The sequence below is a fragment of the Sorex fumeus genome, unplaced genomic scaffold, assembly GCF_029834395.1.
Source record: "Sorex fumeus unplaced genomic scaffold, SorFum_2.1 ptg000265l, whole genome shotgun sequence".
In the NCBI taxonomy this organism is placed as follows: Eukaryota; Metazoa; Chordata; class Mammalia; order Eulipotyphla; family Soricidae; genus Sorex; species Sorex fumeus.
In genome coordinates, this window is record NW_026606322.1 from 11909593 (window position 1) to 11922156 (window position 12564).

Sequence of the window (12564 nt, forward strand, 5' to 3'; positions counted from 1 at the left end):
AGTGGATTAAAGTCAATTATTATTTAGTCAGGTTATATATCCAAGTCGATAAATTAATAGATCAGAAAAGAAAAGAGTTATAAAGCATATAACTCATATACTGAGTCATATATTTATATGTAAATTTCTACAAAAATATAACTAGAAAACAGAACTTCTAACCTTCTTGAGAAAGTTAGCATAGACTCTTGAAACACTGGTAGCAAAATTTGTGTTGTAGCTCTGCAAATATAAAATAACTTTAAAAGTATTGTAAACTATGGTTTACAATAAAATTAATATTGAAAAGAAGAAAGTATCTATAGTGAATTAGTCCATAGAAAATATTTTCCATTTAATTCTCTCAGAGCCCTTCTGAAATAAAAATGAGACTTGTAGAATACTTTCAAAGGGTATGTGAAGAGCTTTGTCAGTTCCATATGTGACCAAATAGCTTATGCCAACATAGTGCCAGGATGTTAAATAGAGACTCTAAACAGTTGGGTGTGAATTTGAGGCAGAAAATAGATGATAATAATTTGTAATATTACTGTTCTGCTCAAAACAAGATGGGGAAAAGCCTGTTTATAATTTCACTATATCCAAAATATCTCTGCTAATATTTATGTCACTATTGATGTTCAATTAACACTTTATATATATTTTTTAATTAGGTGAGCTACTTGGAATGTCTGGAATATTTGCTGTTGCCATTATGGGACTTTTTTTAAATTCTACAACCTTCAAACCAGAAATAGAATCACTTCTTCTTGAGTGAGTGATTCACTTCTTGAATGAGTTCATACATTAGAAACTATAATTTAAAGTCGTATCCATAGCTATATGGTAAAAGATAATAAATAGGCAACTAGTGAACAAAAAAAATCCTATTGTCTATTATTTATAAGGCTCTGATTCTAGGCAAAATTTGAATTCATATTAGCTTTCTACACTGATTCCTTGAACTACATACGGTCCCTCAAGCACCACCAGGAATGATATCTGAATGCAGAGCCAAGAGTAAGCCCTAAACATCACTGTGTGTGGCCTCAAAACAGAAGGAAACAAACAAAAAATACCAAATAATATTATTGTATCCTGAACATTTTTTTCAATCAATCCTAAAAAAGTAAAACAGTGATTTATTTGCTATAAACTTTAAAATAGTTTGCTAATCCTTATGCTACTTTCTCCCCAATTAAATTATACACCACTTAAGTATTAGTAAATGGTGAATTCATTTTTGTTATTTTACTAATGCCTACCACCACACCTCACAGAAATAAGCATTGCAATACAAAGATTAACTATAATTAACTATTCTTTTTTTTTCTAAAAATTTAGGTTCTGGAATTGTCTGTCATTTGTTGCTTTTCTTTTGGTGTTTATTCTAACTGGACTTCTAATTCCTGCACACACATATTTATACATAGCATTTTCTGATATATACTATTCATTAAATATCTGCTTCACACTTACTGTTTTAAGGTAAGAATGATTTTATATTTTTATATAAAAATTGATAGTACTTAATACATTTTAATAATAAAAATGTTTCATATCTTAGAATAAAAAATTGATTCAAAATATTCAAGAAATTATCAGCAACAGTTCTTAGTAATTTTAACTACTGTTTAAAGTTAAACAGCACAAGCACTTTGTAAAACTTTTTAATTAAAAAAATGTTCTCCTTATCTTACTTATAAGAGGCAAATATTAGGTTTTGTAAAATCAAGCACTTTAGATAATATATATGTACATATACAGTCTTATAATGTTTATTTAACATTATGTAACAAATAATTTTGTCCTACTTAAATTATAGTTAGGAACTATCTTTTGCATTTTGTTATTGTTGTCTTCATGCCTCTGTATGATTATAACTGTCCCCATTCAAAGATTTATAGTATCCCACCCACTTCTTCTGCTCATTCCTCCCCTCCTCCCCATCACCTCTGGTAACTGCCATAAGTTCACTGAATCTAAGAGTTACTTTATTGTTTCTTGCCAGTTTATTTGCCCTGGTAATTTGTATTCTAAATATGAGCAAAGCTATCTAATAATTTCCCTTCCTTCCTTATTTCTTTAGTACAGACACCTCACATTCCATTGATTTTGCCCCTCAAGACATCATATTGTCATTTACAATCCCTTCCTTTATTCCTTTCCTTCTTACTTCCTTCATTTTTTTCCATTCTTTTCTCTTCTCTCCCATCTCTCACCTCCACACAGAGTGTTGGATATAGAACTCAGACCTCGTATTAACATTTAAATATTTTAAGTATGAATTTTTAATCTTCAGTATTAAAATTGGTAATACTCTATTTCCTGGGCTGGAGATATAGCACAGTAGGTAGGACCCCAGATGGAGCAGGTGCAATCTCCCTGCCTACTCCAGATGGAATCCCGGTGACCAAGAGCTTCCACAAGCAAGGCCTAGGTATGCGGGTTCCGGGACTGAATCTCCAGGCTGCATGGTGGCAGAGGGCCCTAACTGTCCTTCCCCAGGTCCCAACCTGCCCAGCAGACTGGCTGTCATGCCCCAATTTGCCTCCGGGCACCATCTTAACGCACCAACAACCCAGGCCCAGAGACACATCAGCAAGTCCCATAGGACACCACAGCGCTGGAGATCTCTCTGGGCTCCATACTGGTCCAGTTTCACTGGGGCACCCCAGATGAAGTAGATGCAGTCTCCCCACCTACTCCAGATGGAATCCTGGTGACCAAGAGCTTTCACAAGCAAGACCCAGATATGCGGGTTCCAGGACTGAATCTCCAGCCTGCATGGAATCAGAAGACCCACGATGTCTCTACCCGGGTCCACGCCCACCCATCAGACTGGCTGTTACACCCACAATTTGCCTCCAGGTGCCATCTTAGCACACCAACAACCCTGGTCCGGAGACTCCCAATTGAAACCCAAAATGAATTAATGCCATTCAGAAATGTCTCTAGAACCCAACCATTTACAATCTAGAAATTTACATTTATAATTGCAGCCGTATGAACTCTCATGATATTCAAAATGAGCAATGGGAAATAAATTATCTAGTGTCTGTCCCTGGCAGGTAGGCTTGAACCATGGTGGGAAATTTCGAGCAAAACATAATGCCCAAAATTAGAGAGAAAGTATTGGGGAAATTGTCTGCCATAGTGGCAGGGTGAAAATTGGAATGTAGGTGGTGGAGAATGTGCACTGGTGGAGGGATGGGTGTTTCATCATTTATGGCTGAATCTAAAACATGAAAGCTTTGTAACTCTATCTCGAGGTGATACAATTAAAAAAAAAAAGTAATGTGGAGTTCATGCCCAATTCAATCAGCTTAATCAATGACTGAAAAAATAGCAGTATTCCTACATTATTAAAAAAAAAGAAAGGAAGGAAGGAAGGAAGGAAGGAAGGAAGGAAGGAAGGAAGGAAGAAAGAAAAGAAAAAGTATCATTCAAGCATAATACTGATTTGTACTAATCATCTAGCAGAAGAAATAGAGAATAACATCATTCTTTTGGCAAATCACTATATGGAATAAATGTTCATCTACCTATCTCTAATTCTATGCAAGCGTGATGACTCATTTACCTAAAAATTAGCAGTTCCACAGGGAATAGGCTGAACGAGTTAAAGAGAAGTAATTTCTACAATAAAGAATAACTTTCAGGGTTTTTTTGTCTTTCAGACTTCTGGTCTTTCTATCTATGAGCCCTCTTTTGTCTCGACTTGGCAATGGCTACAGCTGGCGCTGGGCATTCATAATGGTCTGGAGCAAAATGAATGGGATACCTAATATAAGCATGGCTCTTATATTTGCCTACTCTGAGCTTTCCCTTGGAACTGAAGAGAAAAAATCTCAAGTAAAAAAAGCTGTATCTTGGGAAGGATCTTTTATTAAGATTGTTAATGTGACTTTGTACACAGATAGTTCAAATGATAGTGATTTCACTATGATGGCAAGCTTGGGGAGATGATATCAACTAGCAAATCTTCTTTTTCAAGTCAAGTTTAGCAATCTCCAAAGCTCTTCAATAGTAGTCCTACAATAGAAATTATGTAAATATAAATAATGCAATGTAAAGCATTTAAACTAACAATATAGAACATGCATTCAATAAATATTTTTATTTACCCCTACCATCTATTGAAGTGAAACAGAAATCTAATTTTTTTAAATGTAGGAGCACTGCTATTTATTCAGCCATTGATTAAGCTGGAAATCTAATTGTTATTGTCTTTCTTCTTTTGTAATATTAAAAATAACTACTGAGTACTATTAGTTTCCTAATTAACATTATAAGTAAAGTTACCTCTAAGTAATATCCATAACTCTGCCATGACTCATACCTAAATAAAGCATGATAGCATAAAGCACCTTGTTCCTCATTTCAAAGTTAGATAATTATAAGGAGGTTTTTAAGAAACACTCTATGCAAGCACTCTATGCAAGATGCAAAAACTCTATGCATCAATACTTTCATTATTTTTAACACAAATTGAAGTGTAAAGGGAAGGATAGTGAATTAGTACATGTCTAATTAAATAATAACCTTAAAATCTAAACATTAAATCTTTAAACACTATTTTAATTGCCTTCTTTTTGACCTATTTATTCATACTGGGAAATTTAATGATCAGCTCTCAGAAACTGGTAAAAGCCAGTTCTGACACAGCACTGTTTCAAAGGGTTATTAATAGAACTAGAAACTACACTTAAATCATGTATTATATTGTGTGTTTATATTAAATATGCAGTACATACAAACTGTTTTGATGATTATTCAGGTGATAGCCTATATGAATGCTTTGAAATGGAATTTTCATAATTAAAATAATTTAGTCAAATGGTTGCATAAGCAGTAACTACTTGAGAAGAGAGGTAGAGAACATCTAACCAGAGGTCTTGCAGTTAAAAGCAAGTGGTCTTACTCTGGTACTTGATAGAATAGAAATCCTATCAGTTTCATCCCATCAACTGTCTGTGGTCCATTAGTTTGTATTATATAAAGACAAATAGCATTACAAATATCCGAATGTTCCTAAATAGGATAAAGATTCTCCACCCCTATTCCCATGCAACAGTTAGGAACTTATATGCTTTAGTGATCCATGACTAATTTCCAATTGCAGTTATAGGTTAAAGAACTAGCTAGGAGTCTAATCTAAGGTTTGAACGTTTGGACCCCATGAATGAGCAAACACGAATAGTCTGAGTTGGAAAACTAGTTATCTACTCATCTTTGTTTATCAACTTGGGACAGGAGTAGAAAATAATATAAAGTGGCATAAGAAACATTTATTAGCCCTCCTCTGAGATAATGAAGGAATGTCAGAGAGGCAAAGTAAACATTGAGGTCTCAGAGTTGTTCCCTTTTCCTAGATGAGGAAACCTGCTTTAATATTGATGTTTTAATACTAGTAATCTTGGGCACCAAATTGTGTAACTATGCACTTGTACATATGCAGTGGTTAAGAATTGAGGAAGAAATTACAGGAACATTTCCAAAGTTCTGAAATTTAAAGAATTTAACATAATTTAAAACATTTGTTTGTTGTTTTTTTAAATAATATCTCTATGCTTACTTGTCAAATCATGAATCCTAGCTTTATGATTTGGCCCCAAAAGCTTGAGTCAAGTACATGAAAGAAGATCATAGAGTCCCAAGGTATTTTTATATTCTCAAAAATTCCTACCTTGTCATCAATATTTATTAACATAATACAATTTAGCTGAATGGTCATTAGTAGATACAGAATGCTTTATATAATATTGTCATGAAAACTTACTTTATATTTTCTTTATTCTAGGTATTATTTCATGGAGTCACAATATGCCTTATTAATCTGCTTATTAGTAGATTTATTTTGCCAGTGGCAGTTAACAGACTAGGTAATCCAAGTAATTGTTATTCTGAGTGAAGATAAAAAAAAATCTGAATGAACTTAAGCATTCAATTATGAAGAAATTACATAATGACAAATCAGTGATACCTAACTGTATGTCTTTGTGAAAGCATATAATAGCTTAGGCCAATACGTCTATTTAATTTAATTATTTGGGTTGGGAGATAGATCAAATGGCAGAGCAGATGCTCAGTATGTTAAAAGCTTATGAATTTCAGGCACACTGCTGGTTTTGGGTTCTGTAGCCCCCTGCCCTCGAACTCCCAAATCTGGGCAGGCAGAACACAGCACAAAGTCAAACATGGTAAGATAAGAGAGCCATGTGTACATAAAAGTAAACAAAACACTTTTAAAAAAATTATAAACTTAACTACATTACTGAGGAAGATAGAAATGGAGTATATTCAGGAAAGAGTATTTTAAGGTTTTGGAAACTTCAAGAATAATGCAGATAGTAGAGGAAAACCAGATGGGAATGGTAAGGAGGATTTAGAAATGGAAACCAATATGAATTAAGTAAGAAATAGCACCTTGGTGGAAACGTTCTGCCCTTACTGTGCAGCAATAGCCTCCACATTGCTGTGGCAACCTTCTGGAAACCCACCTGCTCTCTCATAACCTTCATTAGGTGAGCTCTGAGTCTTCTTCAGCCTCCTGGTGGAAATCCCAAGCCCTAATCATGCAGCTCATCATAAGTGACAAGAAGACTGCCACTTCACAACGTTGTTCATCTACCCACTCCCATCCTCTTCAGTGACCTCACAGTACTCTCCATGGACCCCCACAAAGTCCTCAGGCATTAGAGCTTCAAATTTGATTCTGCCCTATTCGTTCTGAGGAGAAAGTATCTGAGGAGCAGTATCATACAGATTAGCATTACAAACATGAGCCCAGCATCACCAATGGAAAATCTGATTACTTTCCAGATCCTCTAGGATTCAATTCCCCACCCTTAAGACTCAGAAAGCACAAAGAATAATGAAAAAGGGCCAGAGAGATAGTAGAGAGGGTGTGGAGCTTGCCTTGCATGTGGCTGGTCAGGATTCAATCCCTGTCACTCCATATGGCGTCCTGAGTCTAGTGATTTCTGAGTGTAGAGCCAGTAGCAAACCCTGAGTGCCCCCAAGTAAGGTCTCATACAGAAGATAAGTAAATGAATAAAATTTTAAAATAATTCAGTTGCCTAGCCAGCAGGGAGCAGAAGTCCAGATAAGTCATCAAGCTTATCAGAATGCTCATCATTGCCTGAGGATGAGGTATATGATAAGTGATATGAAAAAAAAAAAGGGTGAACAAGAGATCTACGCAGCTTCAAAAAATGATACTGGAAAAAAATTAATTGATCAAAATAGACATGAAGGAGTTGAAGACCAAACTACAGCAGCTTCATAAAATAATCCCAAAGATGACCTTAAAGACAGTGATCAGTTACCTTGGAGACAAAGCAGGAAATAATAAGAAAAAAGAAGAAATAGGAAAACAAATTATTTTGAAAGCATGATGAAAAGTTACAGCATTTAATGGCAATAGCAAGTGGGACAACCTCAGAATAGTGAAGATAGGGAAAGAGAAGAAAGAGAGAAAAAGAAAGAAAAACTGGTTAAGGAGATAATAAGTATGGACTTCCACAGCTCGGAGTGGGAGATCTATGAGCAGACTCAGGAAGTCCAGAGAATCCTAAACTAAATAAACCCAAATAGAATAGCCCCAAGACACATTGTAGCCAAAATGGCAAGAACCGAAGAGAGACAGACCACTTAAGGCAGCAAATAGAGGAAATATAAAGTTCACTGCAGATTTCTCGTATGAAAGCAAAAAGGGAATGAAATCACATATTAAAGTACTTACTGAAAGGAAATTCTAACCAAATCTCTTCCATGCGTGTCTATCTTTAAGATTTGAAAAAGAAATAGTATTTCCAAGAGCTGCTAGAGGAATTGATTAGATACAAATCATTCCTGACCAGATGGTCTCCTACTCTATCTAAAGAAAAAATCTTCATGTAAGGCATACAATAGAAAGGACATAAACCCTCATAGAAATATGGTTTCAAACTCATTCACATCAATAATCTTGCTCAAAAATATTCAACTGAACTATTCTATTGAAAGAGAGTGGCTGGATGGATCAAAACACAGTTTCCTACTCCCATAAGAAACCCACTTACAGTGGTCTGCAACTATTTAACTCTTTTAACTCAAGGATAAACACATTTTCAGAGTAAAAGGATGGGAAACAGTCATGTGATATAGCATTCAACCAAAAAAAAGCAGGTATAGCAGTACTTGTATCAAATCAAATAGCATTCAAACTAAATAAGGTACTAATAGAAAGGAACAGTTACTACAAGTTGGTCCAAGTTTCAATAAGCCAAGACGACAGAATACAAACTTGAGAGTTTGGAGGTAGAGGTCTGGGAAACAAATAGATTGACTGCAAGTAGCACAGGAACATAGGTGGAGGGTCTCAAGCACAAGGATGGTGCTAAAGTGGTAACTGTCATTTAATAAATAATGGGGGAGTGGTGGAAGGAAAGAAATATTAGACTGGAGGTGACAGTAGAGGTGGAGAGGATCATGGACACTTTGGTAACTGCATCAATACCAGAAACTTGAACACTAAATCCATTGTAATCTTATAACCAAAACTATAGTTAAAAATCTTTAAAACAATAATAATGATTATGACAATGATAAGCAAGAAACATCTTTGGTTTATTTCTTCAAAGTAGATTTGTTGGTCTTCATGTTAAGCATAAATGCTATGGACATGAATTCACAATTTTAAAGTGTAACTGACATATATAGGTAATTCCTTATAAATAACTGACATATAAATAACTGACATATATAGGTAACTCCTTATAAATAACTCCTCATAAATAAGTAGTGAGAGGATCTTAGAGAATTTTGTGATTACTATGGGACAGAGTCGAAATGATCATTCATAACAGAGGTTTCTCAACTCATGTGGCTGGCTGCTCCTTTTTCAGAAAAAATGTAAACACTCAGTGCCACTTAGAAACCAACCTTTAAGAAAACAAACAGACTGGGATTAGTAGTGGTGGAGAATGGGCACTGGTGGAGGGATGGGTACTCGATCATTGTGTAGCTGAAACCCAAGCACAAAAATTTGTAAGTCTACAACTGTACCTCATGGTGTTTCACTAATACAAATTTAAAAAAAAAAAAAACCAGAAAGGAGCCCCCAGTTCACCTGAGACAATTCCTTCTCTCCCTGGATTGGCTCAGGCACTGCCCTATGTAATATGCCTATTAACCAACTTTTTAATAATTCAGAAATAGATTAAGAGAATTCAGGCTTCTGGCCTACCACTAGTAAATAACAATGGAAGAACTAAATAAAAAATTATCCGGATGCTTTAAATCCACTATATTCTTTTTTATCTTTAGTTTTGGAGTCACACCCAGCAATGTGTGGACTTGTCCTGGCTCTCTGCTCAGGGATCACTCCTGATGGTACTCAGAGGATCATATGTGGTGCTGGGTATTAAATCCAGGTCAGCTTCAGATGAATCTAACCCAATGTACTATTTCTCCAGCCCAAACCACTGTATCCTTAATTGACCATCTTCCTGTTATAGGCAGATATTTTTTCCCAAATGGCAGTTTTAAGATAAATCGAAAATATTGTCTTTATGAATAACATAAAAATTAACAATATTCCTTCCTTTTTCATGTTTTTTATATTTTTAAAATTCTGAATTTTTATTTTTAAAATTCTCATAGTAAAAAGAGAGAAGTTAGAACAGTTTTGCATAATGTCATACGTTCTACTAATTAATAGATAAACTTAGTATTCATAATGTCATATGTTCTACTAGTTAATAAATAAACTTAGTATTCATATTGTGGAGTTTTTGTTTACTTGCACTGAAAGCAGTGAACATTCACTCACAGAATATTATACCTTTCCAAAGATGCTATGACTCAAGGACACAGGACGGGAGAGGTAATTGTGTCTGAGAGTAAAAGTTCTGCAAACCTTCAAGAAAAGACAGGAGAGGACCAATGTCCCAGCTAGAGGACTATCAGATAGAGAAAGTGGACTTCTGTTATGTTAAGACCTCTATTGAATTGAATGAATACTGCCCACTTGAGGAGAAAAATTTGTTTATTATATTTGCCGATTTCAATGCCATTATATTGGAGCTGGAGCAATAGCACAGCGGGTAGGGCATTTGCCTTGCACACGGCCAACCCGGGTTCAATTCCCAGCATCCCATATGATCCCCTGAGCACCGCCAGGGGTAATTTCTGAGGGTAGAGCCAGGAGTAACCCCTGTGCATTGCCAGGTGTGACCCCGCCAAAAAATTTTAAAAAATAAATGTCATATTATTTTTTAATTTTAGGCACTGTGTTATGCAATATTGCAAATATTAAGATTTGATGCATACAACCTTCCAACGCCACTGCCTCAACCAGAGTATTTGCCTCTCTCCACTACTGTCTAAGGGTCCCCCTGCCATAACATCCCTACAGTTTCCCTGACATAGCAAGCTCAGTGCTGTAGATCAGTTCACAGCTTTTGTTACTTTAGGCCATTATTTTTTAAATTTTTTATTAGTGAATCACCATGAGGTACAGTTACAAACTTACAAACTTCTGTATTTCAGTCATAAAATAAGCATTTACCCATCCCTCCACCAGTGCCCATTCTCCTCCACCAATGTTCACAATATCCTTCCCACCACCCCAACCCCACCTCACCCCCACCCCCACCCCACTCTGTCTCTGTGGCAGGACATTCCCTTTTGCTTTTTCTATCCTTTTGGGTGTTGTGGTTTGCAATAGAGGTATTGAGTGGTCATTGTGTTCCGTCTATTGTCTACTTTTGGCACTCATCTTTCAACCTAAATGGTTCCTCCCAACATCCTTTACTTGATGTTCCCTTCTCTATCTGAGCTGCCTTTTCCCCTAGCATGTGAGGCCGGTTTCCAAGCCGTGGATCAGACCTCCTGGTCCTTATCTCTACTACTCCTGGGAGTTAATCTCTCATTCTGTTACTTTATATTCCACAGATGAGTGCAAGCTTTCTATGCCTGTCCCTCTCTTTCTGACTCATTTCACTTGACATGATACTTTCCATGTTGATCCACTTATATGCAAATTTCATGACTTCATTTTTTCTAACACCTGCATAGTATTCCACTTTGTAGATGTAGTTTCTTTAACCAGTCATCTGTTTTCAGTCACTCAGGATTTTTCCAGATTTTGGCTACTGTAAGCAGTGCAGCAATGAACATACAAGTGCAGATGTCATTTCTACTATACTTTTTCGTACTTTGGGCCATTTGCTGGTCCCTTCCTGTGCTTTTTTTTATATCCCACATAAGAGAGAGGTTATTCCATAAATGCTATTCTCATGCATAAACACTTTTGCAAATATACCCAGAATAATAACCAAGTATCTGGAAATCTCTGTGACTCAGTCAAGTTGACACACAAAATGAATATTCTCAGCTCAATTCCTCATGCTTTGAACTGAGAGAAGGAATTCACTAATGTTGAAAGATGGTAAAGATGATTGAAAGACTTCACTATTGCTAGGTGTTGAGAGACCCAACAGATAGCAAACATGTAAGAAACAATTGCTTTCATTCTTATTACTATGCTAATATGCCTCAGCTTTTGTGAGGAGTACAGAATTGTTACTGCTTCCATTATAAATTTATGCTGTTAGTTGGAATCTTCTTGTATTTTTGGAAAACTGGTGAGAAGGGATGGAGATGTACTAGTGAGGTATAAGCACTTGCCTTGCATACGAGCAACCCCAGCTCAATACCTGACACCACATATGGTCCACTGAACACCACCAGGAGTGATCACATGAGCCCAGAGATAAGAGTAATATCCTTACACCCCACCCTACCCACCAAAAATATCTAGTGAAAATAAGAACAAGACAAATTTTTATCATCTGTTAAAATGGTATTGCTCTTACTATTTATAATATACGCTCTTTTTATCAAAGGTCTTCGAAATATCACATCAACAAAGTATAAATCACTTCATCACATATTCCAACACTTTCAAGAACTTACAAAATCTGCAGTTTCTGCACTCAAATTTCACAAAGATCTTGCTAATGCAGATTGGAATATTGTTGAGAGTGCAATTAAACTGCCAAATCCATACATGGTAAGCAAGTAGTATCTTTTGCTTAGTGCTTTAAAGTAAATTTGATTGCCCTTAAATAAGTATAAATGTTATAAAGGTGAATTCACAATCCTATTACATGCAATTAAGAGGTTATATTGGTAACTATTTAAACTATTTACTGTGACAGGAAAAGACCTTAAGAAATTTTGTGAACACTGTGAGCAAAATAAATAACTCTTTTGTGTATAGAGAAAGTATATTTGGGGCCCTGAGAGATAGTTCAAAAGGATGTGCATGTGTTTTGCATGCAGGGAGGCCTGGACTGAATCCTTGCAATGCATGATTTCTTGTTGCAAGGTACCAAGGTTTTCAACTAGTTCCCAGCAACTCTCAAACACTGTGGTCTTTTGCCTAACTGCTGCATTAGTATCGTCTGGAAAAATGGGTTTAAAATACGGATTGATTCCCAGTCACTTCCCAGGAGATTTTGATGCAGGTGGACTGAGGGTGACATGAATACATTTTTTTTAAAATCCATTACCCCGGCTAGTTCCAGTGCAAAA

At 35.8% G+C, this 12564-nt stretch overlaps 1 protein-coding gene across 1 annotated transcript in view; it reads left to right on the forward strand.

Moving 5' to 3' along the window:
- SLC9C1 (solute carrier family 9 member C1) overlaps positions 1-12564 on the forward strand; it is a 121280-nt gene that overhangs the window by 37122 nt on the left and 71594 nt on the right. The window contains exons 7-11 of the mRNA XM_056109139.1: positions 654-753; positions 1324-1467; positions 3660-3834; positions 5783-5864; positions 11874-12040. Of these exons, the coding sequence (XP_055965114.1) occupies positions 654-753; positions 1324-1467; positions 3660-3834; positions 5783-5864; positions 11874-12040 (668 nt within the window). The remainder of the gene's footprint in view (positions 1-653; positions 754-1323; positions 1468-3659; positions 3835-5782; positions 5865-11873; positions 12041-12564) is intronic.